We start from the raw sequence: 24,311 nt of genomic DNA, 5'->3' as shown, positions 1-24,311 counted from the left end.
TAAATTCTCTCCTATGATCATGCTTTGGTGCATGTTATTGCCTCTGTCTAAAAAGTCCTTCTTTCCCCTTTTGGTCTCTAACTTCTAGAGCCATCTCAGGTGCCATCCCCTCCACCCTAGCCTTCTTCAACGTCTCCTGTGTACACAACCATAGCATAATATGCAGACTTCTATCATTGATCTTTACATGATGTATCATAATTGTGTGGTCTGTAGTTGTTTATTTTGCTACCACTTCCCTTTGAGCTCTTTGAAGGTAGGAAATGTGTCTTTTATTTTCGGTATCCCAAGCACTTAATAACAAGAGTGTAATACATGTTTGCTGAACAAATAAATGAAACAACAAATGAAACAAATGAAAATGGGGAATGGGTAGGTGTCTTCAGCTGAAGAGTGGAAAGGCAGAGAATCAAGAGCAAATGAAGAAGGATAGTTTTGGAAAGAATGTTTTAAATGTTTTCCTCCAGGAGGAGAAAGGAGGGAAGAGTATAATTAGAAATAGATCAGTTGAAGAGGGGGAGGAAACTGAAGGGGTTTGTGCTAGATAGTTTCCATTTTTATCTGAATGTAGTAGGTAAGTCATTCCTCTTTTCTTGAAGACTTACATGTGAACAAAGGTGCATAACAGTTTCTTTGAATCTCAACTTTCTTATCTACTAGACACTTGATTCTCTTCTCTATCCCATAAACCTTACCTCTTGTGAAACTGTAAGAGCCAAGGGGATCATGGAATACAACTCTTTGAGGTATTTAGTTAAGTCAGTGGACCTACTGAGTCTCACTTAAATGACTTTAAATCCATGCAGATGAATGCTGCTAAATTCCAAAACCCTCCCCATTTTATCATTTCTTTTAATTTCTTCTGTGTATTATCAAGGCTGAAGTTCCTAGTATTAAAAACATTTTGCTTGTCTACAGACTACTTTGAAAAAATTCACTAGACTTAACATTACCATATAATTTTTGTTTTAACTTATGTTAACTACAGGCAGAAAGAGGGTAAAACTGAACAATGTTATCCTCCCACTAAGATGTCTATCTTTTCTTGAGACATGCTTAAAATCTAACTAAATGGTCTGAAATTGGTTTAGGATTCCTTTCAGTCACCAATGCTAACCCACCTTAACGAACAAGACTAGAATACAGTTGGTCTAAATAAAAACAAATTTTATCTGTAGATGGGATGGAAACTTTAGGTGAGGATTAAGGTCATGGCCAAGGTACAAGAGGAGGAAGTCTGAGTTAATTATAACCTAGGTTCTTCAGTCTTAATTCTAGGAAGCTGTCCCTTAGCTAGATGGACAACTTGTTGATTGAGGGATATTCTCAGAGGAGCTGGAAGCTACCAGTTTCTGAATTCTGAGATCAATTTCCACAATTGAAGACGTTAGCATTGAAAGACTAGAATTTATTGTCACTTGAAGAAGCCCTTTGAGTCACAAACATTTGGTTATTTTCTCTCCAGCAATCAGGACTGTCCTGGAAGATTTCCCAAAGGTAATTTTTTTCAAGGCAAGTTGAGTAAGGCTGTTTTGATATGTTTTTTACTCTATAGTACAATGCATGCATTATGCTTAATTTATTCCTAGACTTAAAAAAATGCCCACTGTAAATCTTTTGGTAGATAATTAAGGTAAAAAACCAAACAAACAAAAGCATGAGAACATGGCCATCACTGCACAAGGCAAAGACTTCATAACTGCTGCTGCTGCTGCTAAGTCACTTCAGTCGTGGCTGGCTCTGTGTGACCCCATAGATGGCAGCCCACCAGGTTCCCCTGTCCCTGGGATTCTCCAGGCAAGAACACTGGAGTGGGTTGCCATTTCCTTCTCCAATGCATGAAAGTGAAAGTGAAAGTGAAGTCGCTCAGTCGTGTCCGACTCTTAGCGACCGCCTGGACTGCAGCCTACCAGGCTCCTCCGTCCATGGGATTCTCCAGGCTCCTCCGTCCATGGGATTCTCCAGGCCATTGCCTTCTCCGAAAGACTTCATCACCTGTGACACAAAAATGTAAGCCTGCTTTAAAAGCTGCATTTATTAATATCTCTAATGGGTGTAGTTATACACCAAGTTTAAAAACTGGAAATTTATCTTGAAACATTATGGGTAGAGACCTGGTAGTTAAAGGATCACTGGTTAATTTGACTTTTAAAATAATTAGGATTAGCATTTAGCATTTTCTCTTTAGCCCTGTTCTCTTCTCTGAGTCCTGTCTAGTAACATCTAGAAAATCCTATTGCTTAAGACCCAGGAAAAATTATGGGACTCTAAAACAAATGATACATTATGAATCATCACTTGTTCCTGCTGAAGTTGAAGTGTCTTACATATGAGTTAGAGTTCAGATGTAAGTTTGTGAATAAACACATAAAAAGCAAACCATCCCCCTCTCCCATTCCTGCCCCTCAGGGTGCAATAACCAGCTTAAATATCCGAGCATAGAGAAGATGTAGTTAAGAGTTAGGAAACCAGGAATCAGGTCCTGCAATTCCAGTTCTCTAACCCTGATTCACTCACCTCCGGCCAACGGTTCCACTTCATTTCATTCTGCACTGAAAAGTGAGGAGAGTAAAATTTTGTTTAAAAACTTCTAAGCTAAGGGGAGGCCTTTGCCTTAGCTGAGACCGGCAATAAGGAAAACATGCAGCAATAGATGCCATTTTAAGAGAGAAAAGAAAAAGAGTTTTGCTTCTGATATGTTCTTTATGTAGGCCTTCCCATAGACAGCTTTGAGAGCCTTGCTTCTAAGTCTTCAGAGGCAGCTTTCTTCTGGGATGGGTGGATGGGGGGGCCAGATGGTGATGATGGAGTAAACAAACTCCAGGGTCTCAAATCCCGGGCCATTTGGCTTGAGTGTTTACCCTCAGTGCAGTGGGGTGAAATTTGGAGCCTCCCGTGAAGTGGAAATTAGTTTCCTTCATGTAGCAGTAACGTGGCTATCATGCAATAAGGCATCCTTCTACTAGCAATATTCAAGGCAGATGAAACCATAATAGGATTCAAAGTAAGGCAATGATGATCAAAATATCACTCCTGATAATATTTACTTGGCTAACATTACTTTAAAAACAAAAACAAAAATCCTGGGCTTACATGGCTTTCTTTCTATGCCTCCACCCGAAAGGTCATTAAAACGGTAACCATTTTTCTACTACCATCATGTTGGAATTCACTGTTATCTCAGAACTATATTTATTCACTTGTTCTATTAACTTCCTTACCCTCTTGAGACCTAAAGTGAGATGACATCAAGGTAAAAATGTAAGTGATCCTTAGGGGAAACAATAGCCATTTTAACAAGGAGGCTGTAATTCAAAAACTATACAACAGTGTTTTAATTGCTTTTGGATTTGACAACACTGGAATGTATTACAACTTCGAGGCTCTAAAGATAACCTTTTTTACTTTGTGCAATAAGTTCAACATATAATTCCTATAAAAATCCTTTCATAGTTTGCATGTGTAAATCCTATCAGGAAGAGTGTGGTGCTACAAACTTAGATATTGATGTGCTTCTTTCAGCTCTATGAAGGATATAAATCCTGAAAGGCAGGCGTGGCAGAGAAAGAGGGAGTTAAAATGATCAATGCCTAAGGAATTTCTAGGATTTTCAGATTTCGGGCTAGGTCTTCTGTAAAGGATCTTCTGCTGCCACCCTCTCACTCTTCCCTCCGAGGCCTTATGAGAAGGCAGCCCTGGGTTAACTTAACCTTGCTTGGTAGTGAAGGTCTGCTAATCAGAGGTCCAAATCTCTGACTTTCAGAGTTAAGAGGTTGAGAAGCAGGAGTGACTCAGCTGGCATCAGCTTTGTAGCAGTCTGAGCCTGCAGGCTTTCAGGAAATGAGTCCCCCAGGCCTGCATCTCCCTCTGTGGCAAACTGCCACTAAACCCTGCTGTTTATCAACCCAGCACCAAACACGGTAAGTTAGAGTTTGCTGATTTACTGTTTGAAAACTTATGATATAGAAGCCAGATAGATAATGTGATAGGCTAGGATTACAAAGCTGAATTAGACACTGTACCTTCCTTAAAAAGCTTATAGTTTAGCAATGGGAATAACAAATGTTAAATGTGTCATTAGGGTACAATGCTGTGTGGTATGAGGCCCAACAGGAGGGCAAAGGGAAGCAGTTTACAAAAATCAGAAAAGACTTCTCAAAGCACAACAGAGATATGCAGGTAGAAAGAAACAGGATAAAGGCAGAGGGAATAGCATTTATAAAGGTACAGATTCATTAATGGATAAATTAACTTATTCATCACATCTGTATTGAATGACTATGTACTTGAAACTTGGGATGTTATCAGTGAACAAAATAGATTTTTAAAAATTTCTGCCCTTCTGGGGTTTGCATTTATTTTAGCCAGGTAAATCAATAAACATAACAAACCAGTAAATCATGTGGAATGTTAGAATTTGAAATTTTTGGAAAAAGGCAGGGCAGGAGAGGGGTATTTGGAGGGAGGTTTCTGGTAATTGTAGTTAGGATGTTTGGGGAAGCCCACACTGAAAATACTGAGTGAGGTGAGGAAGCCAGCCCTGGGAATATCTTGAGGGAGAGCATTTCAAGCTAAGTAATCAGACTCTTGAGAGTCCCTTGGACTGCAAGGAGATCCAACCAGTCCATCCTAAAGGAGATCAGTCCTGGGTGTTCATTGGAAGGACTGATGTTGAGGCTGAAACTCCAATACTTTGGCCACCTCCAATACTTTGGCCATTTGAAAAGACCCTGATGCTGGGAAAGATTGAGGGCAAGAGGAGAAGGGGACAACAGAGGATGAGATGGCTGGATGGCATCACCAACTCGATGGACATGAGTTTGGGTAAACTCCGGGAGTTGGTGATGGACAGGGAGGCCTGGCGTGCTGCGATTCATGGGGTTGCAGAGTCGGACACGACTGAGCGACTGAACTGAACTGAATCAGTAGTGCTAAGGCAGGAGTTGCCTGGTGTGTTTGAAGAAGCGCAAGGGGGCCAGTGGAACAGCGTGAGAAAGGTGGAGGGAGGTGAAAGCCAGATCTTGTTGGACCTTGTAGCCTACTGTAAGCTCACTCCGATTTAGCTTTGAATCTGAGCAAGGCAGGAACCAGTGAAGTGTTCTCAGCAGAGGAATGACATGATCTGACTTACCTTTTGATAAGATCACTTTGAAGTAAAGAATGGACCAGACAGGAAATCTTGGAAGTGGGAGGCCATTTATAAGGGCATTTCAGCAATCCCCGTGAGAGGACAGCACTTTGGTGTTAGCAGTGGAGGTGGTAAGAGATAGACATATTTTGAAGATAGAACTAATAGGACTTCTTGAAGGATTGATGCGGAACATCAAAGACAGGAATCAGGGATGACTCCAAACGTCTTTAGCCTGGGCAACCAGAAGGACAGAGCTGCCATCAACTAAGAGCGGGAAAACTATGGAGCTGGTTTGGGGTGGGGATGCAAAAGAAAATCAGTTCAGTTTGGATATATTGAGTGTCTATTAAACACACAAGTGGAGGTGGAGAGGCATATAAGCCGAGTTCAGAGGAGAGGTGTAGGCTAGAGCTATAAATTTGAGAGTTGTCAATTAATGTGTGTCAAACCCTAAGCCTAGATGAGATCTCCCTTTAAGGGAAATTTTTAATGGAATGATGGGCGGAGGGGAAGGGAGAACTGAGCCTTATGTTTGGAATAGTTCAAAGGAAAGGAGAGACCAGAAAAGGAACCTGAGAAGTGAACAAAATGGAAGGAGGAAGGCCAAAGGAAAGCTCTGGAAGTCTATCAGAGAGTGCATCAAGCAGGAGGAAATAGTCAGCTGAGGCCAGTTTTACTGAAAGATCAAATGAAATGAGGATTGAGAAGTGACCCATTTAATGTGTTACAGCTGTTCCAGTGGAGTGGTAGGAATGAGTGCTGGATTGGAATGAGTTGAAGGGAGAAAAGGATTTGGAGACACTGGATACTGATAACTTTTGAGGTGTTTTGCTGCAAAAGGGGGCTAATTTTGTAAAAAAAAAAAAAAAGTGGGTTAGATAATATGTATATACACTCTTAGGAACAACTGAATAGGGGGAGAAACTAATGATGTAGGAAAAGGGCAGAAATGATAGCAGCACAGACCTTGAATGGAGGGACTGGCTTTAAAAAGGAGCATGATCTAGGCAAGGGGGAGAATATTTATGAGTGCAGATAGCAGTATGTGAGATGAGTCAATGAAAGTTCTCCAATTGTGTTTCCTTAGTTAAGTAGCAAGCCAGGTCATCAGCAGATACAAATTGTAGCCCAGAGAAACACAGTGTGGTTGTCAGGTAGCACTAAGTGCTTTCTTAAGGTTTTGATCATGTATATATTGAGACTAGCCACCTTGGCTGTTTCCTCCAGCTGCACTCAGCTACATAGGTGCAAGTACAGACTAAGACTAAGCGGATTTGGCCAAGGATGTGGTTTTGGCAAATGAATACAACAAAATGAGAAAAGGCAACGCTGTTCAGGGTTTAAGACAGTGATCCTGATAGACTATGGAATATAAATAAGCTGGGTAAGGAAGGAAAAGAGGACATCAGGTGTGAAGGAGGTGTCAATTTATTGATGGTCATAGTGACTCCAAATTAATAGTTGGGCTATTAGAGGGAATGGGCTGGAAAGATAAGTAACAGGTGATCAGAGAAAGGGCTGTGTGAAACTGGAACTATGGAGTGGTTGAATTTCTTGGTAATGACAGGAATGAGTGCCCAAGGAAGGTGAAGAGGTAAGTGTTGGACTTTTTAAGGGAACTGAGGATAGTTTGTTGGAAGCATCAGTTATGTCAACAGTTCTCAAACTTCAGCATGCATCAGAAATTACAGAGCCGGTTCAAACAGATTGCCAGATCCCACACCTACGTTCTAGGTAGGGCCTGAGAATTTTAAATTTCTAAGTTTCCTTTCTCTGAAAACTACCGATCCATGTGTATGTTGAAATTACCCAGAATTAAGACAGAAATAGTTTTGTAGAGTGACATAAAGTCAGGAGAAAAAATCTACCAAGAAATATAGAGTGGCCTGAGTAGTAGAAAACTGCGACAATCAGGGGCAGTGGGTACATAATCTGAAAATTAAAGCTTCGAGCCTTATAGGGACTGGTTAGAAACTGTGGCTGAAACCCTAATTGGTAGCAGAATGAGATTAAAGCAAGGCTAAGGCATATTGTCAAGGCTAAAGGCCTGGCATGTATTTTATCAGTATTTTAATAGTATCAGGGCCTTTCATTTGGTAAACAGGCCTGGTAAGGGAATCTCTGGTGGAATTGCTATTGTATTCATCTGAAAAGTGATCATGGTCATACCAATTTGTATTTCAGTAGAAATGAAAACCACACTAATTAGGAAATATTAAGTCTCACAAAACTAGATTATCACTTTACATAAGATTAGGTAGCCTGACATCTAATGGGATGAGAAAGCTTAACAGCTTGATAGCAGGGCAAAGGACTGAGAATATACAGACAGCACTGAAGAATACACAACACAGAATGGAACTGCGATTCAACAGAGGGAAGTATGTAAGGAGTAAAGGCGGGGCAGAGACTATGTGGGATCACCCCTGGAGCCCAACTGTGGTCCCACTGATTATGGGATCCTAGCCAAATCACCAAGTGTTTCTGATGCTTAGTTCCTGACTTAAGTGGGTCTACCATTTAGGACACATGCCTCAGGAAAGCTGAGGGCTAAATGAGATAGTGCTATACAAATATGAAATATTAAAAAAGCTATATTGAGCTATCCTTAGAAATCTGAGAAGCATATATACTTCCTTCAATGGGTTTTCATTTCCTGCCCTTAACACAGTCCAATCCTTAATGTGGCATAAAGACACTTTATGATCTGGTCCCCAATAACTCTGGTCTCACTTCACTACTCTCCTCTGTAATCAGAGTCAGCTGTACTGTGCTCTCAGAACCACCTCAAATGTACCAGATCTCTCACTTACTAGTTTTGCAAGGCTGTTTTACCTGCTCAGTATACTTGTTCCATTCTTCTTGGTTCTTACTCTTCTGGTTTACTTCAGATATTAGGTCCTCTGACAGCCTCCCTATAATCCCTTTTTTTGGGACTCTGGGTTGAACTCTTCCATTCACACCTTGCACTTTCTTCATTACAGACCACCACACGTTACCCCAACTGTATGCTTAGAGCAACCAGACCAAGCTCTGTGAAACAGTTAACAGTCTTGTTCATGAATGTTTCTACCATTTAGCATACCTGGATTTAGGAGGTGCACCATAAATATCTGAGGTACACTGAAGTTGCCAATGGCAAAAACCTGACACAAAAAACTTCAGTGAAAGACAGCCTAAACAGTTCTGTGTTAGGAGGCAAGACATCTGGGGTTTAACAGGCCTGCAGAAATGGCTGCTTCATGGAGTTCACTGCTATTTTAACACAAGAGAATGCTGTACATTCATTGTTAGCCACCATATACCAGAGGTGTGCTGCCAGATGGCAAAGGAGGAGGAAGTAGCAGTGAAGTGAGTAGTAAATATTTTGAGGACTTTCTGGTGTGACCATGTGGTCAAAACAAAATCACATTACATATCATGTATCAACTACGCTCTGTAGGTTTCTTACTAGTGCCAGCGGACCACATCACACCTTTAAATTAAAAAAAATTAATTGCATTACTCACTCACACATACAATAGAGAAACTCATGAAAATCACCATCATTGTAGTAGGGGTTTCTCAGTCTTCTGCTATGCATATTTTAAGTTACTAAATGCTTTTGAAAAGAAGTGGTTTCAGTTTTGACCACCTGCAGTAAGCTAGGCATTATCTCAAGTTCAGAGTAGCAGTGCCTCCGTGGAGAGTTCTTGCCTATCATGAAGAAAAGCTGTGCCCTTTACTGGCTGAAGCAGCAGCATTCTGAACCAGCTGGTAAATTTGGGATTGACTGGATAAAGGTTCAATACTATTAAAGGATTAATACTGTATTGTGAGCCATGCTTTTCCAACATGCCATCATCTTTTGGTTATCATCAGCTGCTATTCCATGTTGTGCAGTGGCTGCAAGAGAGTCACAACAGATTTAGAAACGTACCAGTGAGCTATTCATAGATGCTAAGAACCCCAGGAAATGCCAGTGAATGATTAAATCACTCCCAATCCTCAATAAAATGGCTCAAGATGACAGACTGATACCAATCACTTGTATTTATTTCAGGACATAATATACTATTGTAGACCCAAGGACAGTACTGAATCATAACCCTGTTAAATATCTATAGGATATTTTATTTTTGCGAAGATAGGTCCTTAAAAACTGGACAGATTAATAATATAACAAATGTAAAAATCAGATGAAAAATACGTTATTGCTCTCATTCACTCTGTCCTAACGTTAAAGATGTTACAAAGATACACAGATTATCATCATGCTGTTCTGTTGCGGGAGCTATATTCAAGCTGACAAAAAGGTGTTGTCAAAGGGATCTTTCTCTGATTTTTCCAAAAAAAAAAAAAAACCATGCTACGTGATTTAACTGTATCATGCTTGGCACATGGTATTATTATTTCTCTTACTGGAGCAAGTTCTCATTTTCTCAAAGCCTTTCCTCCAGCTTTTCTAGAAATAAAGCTTAAATATCATTTATTTCAAGCCTTCAAAATAAAGTTAACCTCATTTATACAGGTACCAGGTTGGTATACTCATATATATCTTTTCCAGTTGCAGGCTAAGCAAAGGCATGCATTTACAGCTGTATTAATATATTAAAGCAAAAGACAACCCAACTTAATATCAAGAGAAATTGTGACCTTCCAAGTAGTATTTGATAGAGAAAACACTGATTTTGACACATTGTCTTATTTTATTCAAATAGCAGTCTGCTCACACATGGTCCAAGAACACTTGAATAATAAAGCAAATATAATCACATGTTAAAAATTGGTCTTCAAACATCATAGCCAATGATGCCACGCTTGCCTATGATCTCGCCAACATAAAACCACATCCACACCTCAGTGGCCACCAAACCATTCAGTAGAGCTTCCTGAAAAAAGAAGCACAAATTTTAATGTACATTTTTTTCTTATATATTTAAAACTATTCTTTTCCAGGATTAAGTGACAGAGAATATAAGGACGCTATTCAAATTAGAGGGCAGTTTTAGTCAAAGTCAAGAATTACTGATATTAACTTTAACTGCTGAGAACCCTTGAACTTTCAATTATGTAAGGTAAGTAGTCCAGAGCTTATAAATTCTTTCAAAGCATTCTTTGAAGACCTGAACTGACTTAACCCTTTCATTATTAGTTTATGAGACACTTTATGAGCCCTAAAACAACCCACATCCTGGAAATAGCTGCCACATTTAGAAAGGGCATTCATATGAAAGGATGGCTATAGGAAGGCAAGTCTCTGAACAGACATTTCTGTCTGGCCAAAGAAAATCTGTTGCAAGATGAAGTATTCTATCTTTCCCTTTAGACATCATTTTTATTCCTCTATTATTTGGTTAATTCTTTCCAAGTATTCAGCAATTACTCAGTCTCACAGCTGAGTGTTTCATTGCCCTAAGAGAAAAAGTATGTACACAGTTCCAGAAAACAGTGTTTCACAGAAGCACAAATATGGATCTTGAAACTCAAGTTGAAAAAAAAAAAAACCTTTCCACATCAAAATTGGGCCTTTTTCTTTTAGCACCTGGAAGTCAATACTCCCCTTCAAATGAAACCAGAAATACTGGAAGTCTCTTGAAAAACAAATATATTTTCTTGGGGACTTCCCTGGTGGTCCAGTGGCTAAGGCTCCATGCCTGCAATGCAAGGGACCCAGGTTCGTTCCCTGGTCAGGGAACTAAGATCCCACATGCCTTGCAGCCAGAAACATATTAAAAAAACAAAAACAAAAACAAAAACAAAAATATTTTCTAGAATGCAGGTTCTAAAGCCAGCAATAATTTATTTAGGCTTTTTGTATCCTGTGCTTAGATTAAGCAAACATAAAATCCAAGTTCTAATTCTCTTTTTGTGTGTGTGTGTGTGTGGGGAAGGCGGGGGAAGTGTGCCGAGAGGCATGTGAGTCTTAGTTCCCTGGTCAGGAATCGAATCTGTGCACCCGACACTGGGAGTATGGAGTTTTAACCACCAGTCCGCCAGGAAGTCTGCAGATTCTACTTTTATAGTCCTTAGATTTTATCTCCACCCTTCATATCATATTATATGCTTCTAGGTTTTGGTATTTTTATGTCCCATGAGTGTTAGTTACCTGATTGTGATATAGTCCAAGAAATCTTTTGGCCAAATTGGGGAAAGTTTTAGGACTACAGACAAAAAAGTACAGAATCAGCAAAGCAAGTCATCATATTTTAATGCAGTAACCCCAAATAGGAAACAAAAAAAAGCTACCCAGTAAAAAAACCACTTTTTCATTATAAGATTATTAGGAATCTAAAACATAAAAACAGTCCAATTATTTCAACCTAGATGACAAAGTTAGAAAGGCAAATATCTTTCTCCGCAGTCAAAAAAGAGATCATCTCTCGCTATGCTGGTTCCAGCCTCACTGAAAAAATACATATATTAATCAAAACAATCAGAAATCCCAAGGGAAGACATTTTCTGTATGCACATACGTTTTCATTTAGCCCATAGTTACCTTAACAGTGAGCTGTTTGAAGCTACCAGTTTTAGCACTGTTGATAATTTTTTTCAAGCTCTGAATTGCTGTAGGGATCTCAGTAGGGGTTGGAGGAACCAGCTCAACCTTGGCATAGTACCAAAACGTGGCCAATCGAGGCTTCGAGTAAGTCACAGCAGCTGGAAAACAAAACAAAACAAAAAACCAGGATGAACTCACTAGAGACCGAAAGAAGCAGATGTGTGGGCTGGACACAAATATTTATTCATGCATCACATTCATTCACTGCTTATACCAAATGTGCACCCGGTGTGAAAAGTCAAAGCTGCTCCCTGGTAACCAGAGGCTTTTAAAGATACAGAACACCTGTGTCACAAGCCCGTTCAGTCAGGCAGGAAGCTATAAGCACATCCAATTATGCCAGGACTTCACCAGTGGCCAGTACCAGAGTACTGGTACTTCATTTATTAATGGCAAATCTAGTTAACTACAAAGTCACTAGAAGTTGGATTCAAAAACAAGAGCAGCAATGTAACCATATTTTCCTGTAGAGACAAAAAATTTCGAGGGAAGTGGTGAAGGGGAGGGAAGAAACTATGTCGAATGGCATCCTTAGGAATAAGATTAAAACTTGTCACAATATTGGCCACAAATCCAGATGGAATTATACCAATTAGTACCCATTTTGGGTATCCTCATCAATATGTGCTGGATTAACAAAAGCACAGCTGCTCTTCCTTCAAAATACCACAAATAATAAAAATAAAACCTACATGTATTGTTAGGAGCAGCCAAAACTTGAATCTGTTATTAAGCTGAAATTCCTCAGTAATAGTAAACAGTATTTACTATTGCAGGAAAAAAAGATTTTTAACAAGGTTAGATGGGAGACTATGGTAGTGATTCAGCAGGAGAAAGGTATTTTACATAAAAAATTACAAGACAGCATAATAAAAACTGCACAAATACATAAGCATCCATTAAGTGTCTGCTGTTCAAAGACTGATAATCCAAAGCTCCTGGCACTTCCCCTATTATTAACTGCCTGTATTTAGGTATTTTACTACTCTTAAAATTACTATCTCCATCATCCTGTGGCTTAGGGCCATGGGTAAATCTTTAAGCAGACACAAAGCTCTAAGAGAGAATTCTAAATAGAACTGCCAATGCCTGTAAGATGGTGTTATCAAGGAGAACAAAGTCTTAACAGTCAACAAACTGTCTTTAACTTCAACACACAGATATAACACTCTTAAAAAATACAAACAAATCAGTACAATGTATACAAACGCTGTACTTAAGTTAGTATATTTGCTTCTCAGGGAGCACAGGTTAAAAAGTTTGAGACTGCTTTTACATGTATACAAGGGATGAACAAAAAATAAGTGAATGAATGGTGGATGATGGCAGCTAGGTTTCTTACTAAAATAGAGGGGTTTTAGATGGGGGAAAAACATATCCAGTGGTACTGGATTAGAGCTGGAGACATTCAGTATGAATTCATGTTTAGTTGATATACAGGTGGATCAATATAGAAACAATTACAGTTGACCCTTCAACAACATGTGTTTGAGTTGTGTGGGTCCACTTATATGTGGATGTTTTTCAATAAGTATGTACTATGGTACTTCATAATCTGAAGTTAGTTGAAAGAATGGATGTGCAACTGTGGATATGGAGGGCCAACTGTAAAGTTATATTAGGATTTTCAATCGCATGGGGGTCAGTGTCCCTAACCCCCACATTGTTCAACTCTGTGTGTCTACACACCCATGGGTGAGTATACAGATGGTCCCCAATTTACGATGGTTCAATTTACAATGTGAAAGTGATACACAATCAGTAAAAATGAATCTTTGAATTTTGATCTTTTCCCAGGCTGGCCACAGCGGCTACCATACTTTCTTGTAATGCTATTTTATTTTATTTTATTATTATTTTTATTTTATAAATTTATTTATTTTAGTTGGGGGCTAATTACTTTACAATATTGTAATAGTTTTTGCCATACATTGACATGAATCAGCCATGGGTTTACATGTGTTCCCCTTCCTGGACCCCCCACTGTAATGCTATTTTAATGCTGGGTACTGGTAGCAAGCTGCAGTGACAGTCGGTCATGTGTTATGAGGGTAAACAACCAACATACAATCATTCTGTTTTTTCACTTTCAATACAGCACTCAATAAATTACATGAGATAATCAGATTTAAAAAATAAAACTAAAAACAGGCCTTATGGTAGGGGATTTTGCTTAACTGTAGGCTAATGTAAATATTCTGAGTGAGATTAAGGTAGGCTAGGCTAAGTTACGACGTTTGCCGGAATAGGTGTAACACACGCATCTTCAACTTACAATATTCTCAACTTGTGGTAATTTTACTGGCATGTAATTTTCTTATAAGTAGAGGAATACCTATATACAGATACCTCTTTGTCCACTGTCAGGGCCTACAGGCAATGATATTCTAGTACAGCCATCCCCCCTTATCTGTGATTTTGCTTTCTGGTTTTACTGTCTGTAAATATTACATGGAAAATTTCAGAAATAATCTGTAAGTTTTAAATTGTATGCCTGAGTAGTATGATGAAATCTCATGCTGTCCCTACTCCATTCTAATGCAACATCACAATGCCTACATCATGCTCCTCACCTCATCCCATCACGTACACATTATAACATCTCACTCACAAGAAGGGTGAGTATACAGTACAAAAAGATTATTTTGAGACAGAGAGCCCATGTCCACATAACTTTTATTGCAGTGTTAGTCGCTCAGTCGTGTTTGACTCTTTTGTGACCCCATGCACTGGAGCCGGCCAGGCTCCTCTGTCCATGGGATTTCCCAGCAAGAATACTGGAATGGGTTGCCATTTCCTTCTCCAGGGGATAATCCCAACCCAGGGACGAACCCAGGTCTCCCACATTGCAGGTGGATTCTTTACCTGCTGAACCATGAGGGAATTCCTGTGGCTTGAAGCCCTGAAACCCTTTATCACAGTATTTTATTATAATTGTTCAGTTTATTATTGTTGTTAATCTCTTACTATGCCTAATTTATAGATTAAAATTCATCATAGGTATTATAGGAAAAAACTAACATTCAGGACTCAGTACAATCTGTAGTTTTAGACATCTGTCGGAGGTCTTAGAACTTATATTCTGTGAGTAAAAGGAGACTAACACAGTCGAGTAGCAAGGAACATACCCAGTATCTAGATCTTAGCTTCAAAATGCAAATTGTTCAATAAAAGGAACTAGGGTTCCTTAGAGAAAGGGCAAATTCTAAGGCTGGGGCAGGGGATATATGAGTCTGGGAAATTTTCTGGCAGTCCAGATGTCAGGACTCAGTGCTTTCACTGATGGAGCCCAGGTTCAATCCCTGTAGGTGAATTAAGATCCTGCAGGTCATTTGGCACGGCAGGAGGAAAAGTCGCAATTGTCTCACAATACTAGAAAGTACAGGGGGATGTCAAAGGGGCAGAGGTGCCAAACTGACAGGGTTCTCAATGGCCAAAGCTAGAATAATCTGAGCAACAAAATAAATAATGTACTACTGGAGGTACAAGGTATGAAATAAATGTACGTGAGTCCATACAGTATGGACTGAACAAATATTAATAAATGGGGAACAGACATATCGTTCTCATAGAAGAAATTCTATTTAAATATATGTAGATATTCCCTCCTATAGGAGACAGAATCCTGACTCTGCCTCCCTCAATTTAGTTACTTGCTTCTAAAGAACAGAGTATGGAAAGGAAAAAACAGTACCTTTAGGAGAAACCTAGTGAAACTGCCTTAACCAAGCAATGAAAGCTAACTGTACTAGTGAGGACATATGGATATCCCTTGTTGATACATCCTGACATGTGATGAGGGGACTTCACATCCGTGGTATTCTTTCTCAAAATCCATAGTTCCATGGATCTTCCCTAGGGGCTCAGTGATTAAGATGCCACGTTTCCTCTGCAGGGGGCGCACGTCTCCCTGGTGTCGGAACTAAGATTCCCCCAAGCCGCCAGGTACAGCCAAAAAATTAGAGAAAAAAATCCATAGCTCCAGACTCATCATGAAAAAAACACCAGACAAATGCAAATCGCGGAACATCTTTATAGGATACCTACACAGAGACCTACATAAATACCTTGAGACTGTCAAGGTCATGAAAGGTAAAGAAAGATCGGGAAACTGTCACATACACAGGAGACTAGGGAGATTGACAACTCACTGCACTGCAGTAACCTGGACTGGCTCCTGGAACAGAAAGAGATTCACTGGAAAAGCTGGTGAAATCCAAATAAAGTCTCGAGTTTAGTAAGTAGGAAAAAAAATAAAAACAAAAATCCCCAGACTCTATGATCTTTTTGGGGAAGTCTGATGAAAAAAATTACTTATTTCTGTAAGCTTCTTTGTCCTCCAGGAGAATTAACAGATAAAATCAGTAATTTTTTTTAGACATTTAACATTAATATTTAATACCACAGAGTTAAGTGACAAAGCAAAATGCAGCTCCACTTTAACATTCTGGCCCAGATGAGTTCTCCTGAGTACTTCTGAAAGGATAACAACGTTTATCTTTAAATTATTCATAATAATAAAGGAAATGGTTGACAAAGCTCACAATTAAAATTATTTTCACATTACTTTTCTTTTTGTAAATTATTATTAAAATTAGTCTGCAATTCCCCAAGACGCTCCACCAAGAAGATGTGAAAGCCATGGAAAAGTGAAATGTGAAAGTGAAGTCGCTCAGTCGTGTCCGACTGTTGGCGACCCCATGCACTGTAGCCTACCAGGCTTCTCAGTCCACGGAATTTTCCAGGCAAGAGTACTGGAGTGGGTTGCCATTTCCTTCTCCAGGGGATCTTCCTGACCCAGGGATCGAACGCGGGTCTCCAGCATCGCAGGCAGACACTTGACCGTCTGAGCCACCAGGAATGAAAGCCATGAAAGGAGGATAAAAAAAAAATCCACCTGAAATTTGTGATTATAAACATTAGCCTCAAATCCTCCATAAAGTCCAAAAAATGAAGCCACTGCTACTTTTCCTTGTATTATGTAAACAAGTAGAGCTTTATCTTGGTCAAGTTGCAAACTTAAGTTCTTTGGTAAAGTGTGTGAACTGATAGTAATAGTAGTGGACCATGGGGTTCTGTAGGAGAGGATCAAGTATTTATAGTATCTGGCACTGTCAGGCCTTCAGTAACTCATTGTTCCACTGCTGATGAAGAAAAAGGAGGAGACAATAAGAAAATACCGACTGCAGTAAAATAGGTTAAAAAATATTACACGTATTAAAAAATTCATTCTATTCACTTTCATAATCAAATCTGAGCGAAAGCCATTCAGAGATCTGTGCTTCAGCCACTTACTAGAATACAGCACATACAGCACATCTAGCGAAGAAGCTTCCGTCTACTTAACTGATCTCATTTTGGGGATAAAATGAATAGCTTGCAGACAAATGAGACATTTACTGAGAAGACTACTACTCTGGGCTGTGACTATTCAGGGCTGTTCTCCAATACAGCGTTCCACCAGTGAAGGAGGCATTCAGCTTTTTCAAACGGAGTACCCCACGAACACTAAGCAATGATAATAAACATTACTGTTTACACATATTTCTTTCTGTGTTTACCGGAGCAGGAATACTCGATCGTAATGCTCAGTTCCACCTAAAAATTTCCTTAAAGAAGCATCTCAGTATCTGGTCAAAATAAAAAGCAAAGGCAATGTTTCCAAGGTCACGCATCCTTAGAAATTCTGCAGCCTTCCAAATACTCCACTGAGAAGCAGACAAGCGGGTGGGACCGTATTTCCATGCTTTCACGTGTTTCTGCCCGCCGTCTCCCTCGCTCTCGCAAAAAAGCCATCCCTTCTCTATTCCTCCTCCTGGAGGTCGAAGGGCGTCATGGCGGCTGCAGCTGGGCAACCCCGGCTGTCTGCACATTCCTTCCCCTCACAATCACGGTCAGAGTTCAGAACCTCTGGGTAGCAGAGAGAACCCAAGCCGCAGGCCTGGCCAGCGGAAGGGTAGAAAAGAACCGCAAATCTGTCTTCTCCCTCACCAGCTCCCCCTCCCCCCTCCCCCACTTCAGGCCCGGCCAGCCGCGACTCCCTCCGGCCGCTTGAGTCCTCCCCTCGGCCCTCGCAGGCCTCCCCGCCCGCCCCGCTACCCGCGTCGGCTGGCTGACGCCCCGCTCACCGTTGACCAGCGCCGGCGCCTTCTCCGCGAGGTTACGGACAAACTGAGCCATGGTCCTAGGACGGAGACCCCGTCGCCCCGACTGGCCGGTTGAATGTCACCCGCCCGGAAGGACCTTCCGCAGGACCCCGGTACGCTTCCAAGGTCAGGCCTCCCCTTTCCACGCCGGTCCGAGATATTTAGGTGTCCCACTGTCTTTACGGCATCCAGTGGGCCAGTTTATTTTCTTTAGTCACAGAGGAGAAAGTGGATACGAGAAGATGAGATCAGAGAGCACGTAAAATACAACGGAGTTCCGCGGAGAAGCAGGCATTTCTCTGGGCAGCCGCTCTCAGAGGTCCGGAAGGCCGGCGCGAGGAGGGAATGCGCATGCGCCATGCGTCTCCCGGGTAGCCCGAGGCGCAGACCTCGGGTTTTGGGGGTGGGTTTGCAGCTTTTCTGAGAGAACGGGACAAGTTACGGCTGGAAGGCACCGCTGCAGTTTTTCTAGGCCAACGTACTTGTCTTACAAAGCCAGAGAGGGTCCTAGACCAGACACGGAGTTAAAGGCGAAGCAGGCGCCACAACCTGTCACCTGACTCAGCCCATTGCCTTTCTTTAGTTGACCTTTTGTAATCCCTGTCTCACTTGATTCCTGTATCAGGATTGAATCCAGTTCCCCTAATTCCCTAACCAGCCGCAAGGGAACTATGCAGATACAAGGGACAAAATTACATTTACCGAAGGCCTCCAGTCTGTCAGACTTTCTGGAATCTGAAGAAAGCCTGTGTGTTAGGTAGTGGCCCCACTTAAGACCGGCATTGGTAAATAAACGGCCACAGAGCTAGTGAGTGGCAGAGTTGGGATTTGAAAAGGTGGCAATGGAAACAGAAGAGGCATTAGTATAGGATTATGTGTGGTGTTGATGTGGGAAGGTTTCTTAGAGAAGGGGATCCTTGGGTTGATATACGATGGAACAGCTGTGTACTACAGAGCTGAACTTTGTGGTTAATGTGACTGGAAGAAAAGACATACGTAGGGATGTGGCCTTTGATGAAGAAAATAGAATAAGTAATGTACCCGGGAAAGCGTAAACAGAAGTAAAACTCTGATTGATGGAATAGTTAGAGGTGAAATGAAAAATTAGAGTGATATCAAGGAGTCAGGACAGCGCTTCAGCGAAGGAGTGATTCAGTTGCCTGGTACTCCAGAGAAGTAAAATTAAGAATTAGAAAATTAATGTAGCTATATAGAAACATTAACTAGAGCAGGTTCAAACAGTTAGGATAGAAGCCAGGGTGAATGAGTGAAGAAATATGGCTATAAAGGAATACTGGTCAGAAAACCAAATATGAGTGATAGGAAAATCAACGGAGATTGAAGATGGAGAAGGGGGATTGACAAGATTCTGAATGAGACGGAAATAAAGTTGGAGTGATTAGCCTTGGAGTCTTGGGGCCTTTTCCACAGATGGGATGATGAAGTTTGAAAGTGGAAATTCTGCAGGCTATGCAGTAGAAGGCAAGGTCATCCGAGTGTGAAGGGCAAGTGGGAGGGTGGGAGAAAATTTAAGGAAAGAGGTTGAAATTTGGACTAGCTGTTGAAGTTAAGGACACACAGAAGGGTTGTTAGGGAACATCAGGGACAAGTCTGTGGTTGTACCACTCTAAAGATGGTGTTATTTTTCTCCAACAGTAGTCTGTGGCTGGGATATTGGAGGACGGGGGAATGCTTGGGTTAATCTGGGCTGAGGTTTTGCATAGCAGGGGTACAGAAATAAGGGGCAAGAAAGTGGAACTTGATAGTGAATGATTAAAATGAAGGACCTGGGGGACTTCCCTGGTAGTCCAGTGGTTAAGTCTCTGAACTTCCGATGCAGGGGGCAAGGGTTCGATCCCTGGTTAGGGAACCGAGATCCCACATGCTGCAGTGTGGCCAAGGCAAAAAAAGAGACCTGGGCTTTGGGCCAGATGAAAAAAAGTGAAGCCAAAAGTCATCTGCTTAGGAAAAAACATGCCCCGAGACTCATCTGAAGATAACTCCATGGTCCAGAAGCCTGGTAAGGCAGGTTAGGTCAGCCAGGCCATACATTTGCTACCACGTTTTTTAAAAAAGTGACATTCAGAGCCCTGGAAGTTTTCAGAGGGATTTCTGAAACTGCTCCTAGATTTTTAATACTGTAATAAAGGAAGTGATAACAAAGGTTGTAAGTCAGATGTTCATTTATTAAATACAGGCTTTGAACAAACACCCCCAGGCAAGTTTGACAAGAAGTAACCTTCCTGGAATGTTTCAAAATAGTTATGTTGATCAAGTTTTATTTCAGTTAATCTTTTTGTCATTTTGTTCATTTTCTTTGTTTCCAGGTTCTTTTTCTTTTCCTGTTCACCAGTTAGAGCATGTGCATTATTTCCTCACATGACATCAACAGTGCAGCATCAGCCTCTGGCTTGTAAAGGCACCCAGTAGACTTATGCTCTGTGCAATGGCTGCTTAGCAACCAGCATCAAATAAAGTAATGAAGCTTTTGTAGAGTGTGATACCAAATAGCAACGGGCACCTTCACCTGCACCATTAAAAAAAAAAACCTTTGACATTTCTTTCGGTTTTCACATATCCATTAAAAACTATATTAAAAACAAACAAATCCAGATTGCTTGATGAAGCCTACTTAAATAATTTTCCAAGTTTAGTATTACCCTCTTAGTAAGCAATACTAGAGCTGATTAGAGAGTCTTCATTTTCCTATTATACTCTAGCAAAGTCAACACATAAAGCTAGGTATGTCAGAAAGTCTGCTCTAATCGATTTAGGGCTTGCTTCTGAGTTCTAGACAACACCATCCCTCTTTAAGCTTCCAAGTGTCCATATGCACCATGTTATACCAAGATGATAATTTTTTAGTCTCATTTTTGGGATGTTCTTGAATTATGTCAAGGAAAGGAAAAAGGCACAGAGGACACTTGGTTTCCTTACCAATAGTGGCCTTAAGCTATGCACTTGCCTTTGTGATGAGTTTAAAGATATTCAGCAGCATTCATGGTGCCATAACCACTCATAAAAAGTTTCAGGAAAAGAGCTTTAAAAAAAAAATTGCCAGAAAAGGCTTACAATCTGAAGACTTAATACAGAAGTGGAATACAGACACAGATACAAGAGGCAGCATAGAGGTTGTTAACTAGAAAGCTGCTGTGAACAGCTGCCTTCTGAGGTTTTGTGCCCGTTTTTTCCTTCCTTTCTCCTATGAAACTCTGGTCTTTTCCTCACTTCTTTTAAAAGTGAAAATATCCTATTTGATTGGGTTTGGAAGATAAATGCAAGTAGATTGAAGCTTATTTTATACAGTTCATTCTCAGAGAAGTAGAAGATAATAAATAGGAAATGAAGTTCATTTTCAGAAAATAAATCCTGTCAACCTGTGCCTTAAAGGCCCAGGGAACACACTGAATTACTATCATACATTCTAGTATTTGCGAGAGTCCTGGACTACATTTTTCACCTATAAGTAGACAGGCAACATCTACTTTTTAATCTAGTGTGGGATGCCCTCTAACTTCAGAGTTTCCTGCTGGAACCATCAAAAACACATCAAGGACTGCTTCTAACAACTTGTATTGGATTACCATAGAACTACCGTCTTATTTGAAAGAGGCCATGGTTAACAAAAATGTCCTTGAAGTGAAGCAATGACCTCTGCTTCTAGATCATATCACTCGTTAGTTGTATTTCCGGGCTTAGAGGGATACTGGTATAGACAGTCCATAGGGGAATGCGACTTACTCAGCATGTTAAGCTGCACGATTTAGTAGGGAGCTCAAGCTCAACCTGTAAAGTGAGGGGCTCATCCACCTGCTAAATAACTATATAGGGCTAAGTGGATATTTAAAATGGCTTGTGGACATGGTTGTGCTCAAATTCCTATTCTGTTAATTGATGACCTAAGGCTGAGTTAGAAGCAGCTCTTATCAGGTCATAAGCCCAAACGAACATGAACTATATACATTTTACAGTCTCAGAATTCTGTCTAGAGTAAGTGTCAGTAAACATGGCCACACACTGCATACATCTTACCATGGAAGAGACAATATAAAGTGGTTCTCTGTATTATACTAGGCCAATATAAAAAAGTACATGGTGTATATATATATATATATATACACTGAGATACACTGCTGATATTAGTGTCTTGAAATGACATGTCTCATGGTTACAATATTTGTTGCCTAACTTTTCTACACAAGCCTAGTCCTTGATTTCCAGTAGATAAAAAGGGCAACAACCTTCTTTTTTCACCTTGGAGTTTTCTGAATAAAGTGTCAAAACTGCAAATTTGTTCTACCAATCCTCCTAAAAATATTACAGGGCTGAAGTTTCTGTGTAATGACAACTCCATGGAGGAGTGTTTGCCCTCCAAGGTATCTCTGAGTTACAAGAGAACACAAAACTGAGAGCTACCCACCGAAGCTGCATAAGATTCCTATTTTCATCTCATCTGTCATCTTATTAAAAAAAATCTATTCAAACATCAAGGTATCCGCTTTTACATAAAAAGTTATTCTGTAACAGTGTAGAGCTGTAACAAGGAAAAGGGCTGCGTCATGAAGACTAACTAGTAAGTACCTTGATAACATAGGACTTTCTGATATCAGCTGTCACTGAAATATGTGACATCATATACTTAAAAGCAGTGCTCACCAAAGATGTTTGAGCAGTTCTCGGAGAAGAAATAGTAAGGAGGTGGGAGGTTTTAATAGCTGAAGTTAATATAATTTAAGGTAGGAAAAGGGGGAAGGAACAGGAAGAGATAACAAAAGGTAAAAATTAGTGATGATTTCTAAATGTGGTGATGCTATAAGAAATATAATTTCCTGCAAGCTAGGTGCATTGTAAAGTTCTTAGGAATTTTAATTACCATAATTTGAGCAAGAGCTGTTCTCTAGTTCAGTAAAGGGAAAAAAATTAAAAATAAAAGGCAAGAAAAAGGAAAGGAACAGAACCAGAAAGAGAGAAACCACAATTGTTTATCTACACTCTGGGGTTGGTTTTTGGTTTGCTTAGGTCACAGTATTTATTCAAGTTGCTCCTTCTGTTGTTTCCTCTCTGCGAGCCACCGTTGGATTTTTTCTTTTAGTTCTGTGTTTGGCCGGATCTGGTCCATGGTGAGGGGACTACGGTTAAAGGGATCTGTTTGGTCACTGGGACAAAGAGAAAAAGGGAGATGGGGTTATTTCTGTAAGTTCTCACATCCTCAGCCAAAAACAGAACACCTGGACATCTCACCCTGTGAATGAAGCTAGAGTGTATTACTATGATTCTGAATCAAGTTCTAGCTTGAGGTTAGAAAGAATGAGACAAGAGAGAGTGATTTGGGAGAGGTTTCTTTGCAGATTATTTACTTACTTTGTCTCTCTGTTTTACAAACATTATCTCAACATTCCTCTTCAGATTGTGTGTGTGTGTGTGTGAATGTTAGCTGCTCAGTCATGTCTGACTCTTTTTGACCCTGTGAACTGTAACTTGCCAGGCTCCTCTGTCCATGGAATTCTCCAGGCAAGAATACCGGAGTGGGTAGCCATTCCCTTCTCCAAGGCATTTTCCTGACCCAGGGACTGAACCTGTGGCTCCTGCATTGTAGGCAGATGCTTTACCATCTGAGCCACCAGGGAAGCCCCACTCTTCAGATGGTATTTGATTCCACTGCCCTAGGACATAGACCTTGTACAATCATGTCAGCATAAAGAGCTATTTGGAGTTTTAGTGACAGACTCCTGAAACAGTGTAAGACGTTAAGGGATAAAGCTTTGTAGACTGACACTTGATTTAGTTAACCAACTGCTCTTCAACTAATGCAGATTATGGCTTCCTCCCAGGTAAGATGATTTATAACATATTTTAAAGGCTAATATATCTTCTTTCTGTATTCTGAAGCCACAATAAAAATATAAATTCTCAGTGACACTTTGGAAAAGACATACTGCCCAGCACAGAATCATGCATACAGTGAGCGCTTAATCACAAACCATCAAGCAAAACATCTTTTTTTCCAATATTTAAAAAACATTATTTCCCTAGGTTTGGGTCAGCTTATATAACTTCATTTTAAATAGGCAGAGTCTCCCAGTACCCATTTCTATCTAATGTTGTACTTAGAGGAGGTAGGCTGAGGAAAACTTGAAGTCACCATGGCTGAGTCTAACAGCTGCAGCAGAATGTCGGTAAACCCATATGATGAGTGTAAAACCTGAATTAAAAACAAAACAACAAAAAACCCCAACAACCTGTCTTTTATATTTTTACAACTAAAAGTGAAAGTTGCTCAGTCGTTCCTGACTCTTGTGATCCCATGGACTATACAGTCCATGCAGTTCTCCATGCCAGAATACTGGAGTGGGTAGCCTTTCCCTTCTCCAGGGGATCTTCCCAACCCAGGGATTGAACCCAGGTCTCCCACATTGCAGGTGGATTCTTTACTAGCTGAGCCACAATTTCAAGTCAACTTATATGCCAGGTTGACTTATTTTATAACAAATAT

At 40.4% G+C, this 24,311-nt stretch overlaps 2 protein-coding genes across 6 annotated transcripts in view; both read right to left on the bottom strand.

Moving 5' to 3' along the window:
- Positions 1–9,145: 9,145 nt before the first annotated feature.
- Positions 9,146–17,912, bottom strand: ATP5MG (ATP synthase membrane subunit g). The gene is made up of 3 exons (XM_081541103.1): positions 17,801–17,912; positions 11,610–11,770; positions 9,146–10,002 (listed from the first exon to the last, which is right to left on the bottom strand). Exons 1-3 carry the CDS (start codon positions 17,850–17,852, stop codon positions 9,904–9,906), a joined length of 312 nt encoding a protein of 103 aa, XP_081397229.1. The 5' UTR covers positions 17,853–17,912; the 3' UTR covers positions 9,146–9,903.
- A 2,071-nt stretch (positions 17,913–19,983) lies between these two features.
- Positions 19,984–24,311, bottom strand: part of UBE4A (ubiquitination factor E4A) — a 40,131-nt gene continuing 35,803 nt past the window's right edge. For all 5 annotated transcript variants that reach the window (XM_081541096.1, XM_081541092.1, XM_081541094.1 and 2 more), the window contains one exon: positions 19,984–22,974. In XM_081541096.1, the coding sequence (XP_081397222.1) occupies positions 22,848–22,974 (127 nt within the window). In that variant the 3' untranslated portion in view covers positions 19,984–22,847. The remainder of the gene's footprint in view (positions 22,975–24,311) is intronic.

Source organism: Giraffa tippelskirchi, chromosome 11 (genome assembly GCF_054371585.1).
Source record: "Giraffa tippelskirchi isolate mGirTip1 chromosome 11, T2T-mGirTip1v1.2.pri, whole genome shotgun sequence".
NCBI classification, from domain to species: Eukaryota; Metazoa; Chordata; class Mammalia; order Artiodactyla; family Giraffidae; genus Giraffa; species Giraffa tippelskirchi.
Note: the sequence above shows the minus strand (reverse complement) of the source record. Positions and strands in the feature narration are given on the sequence as shown.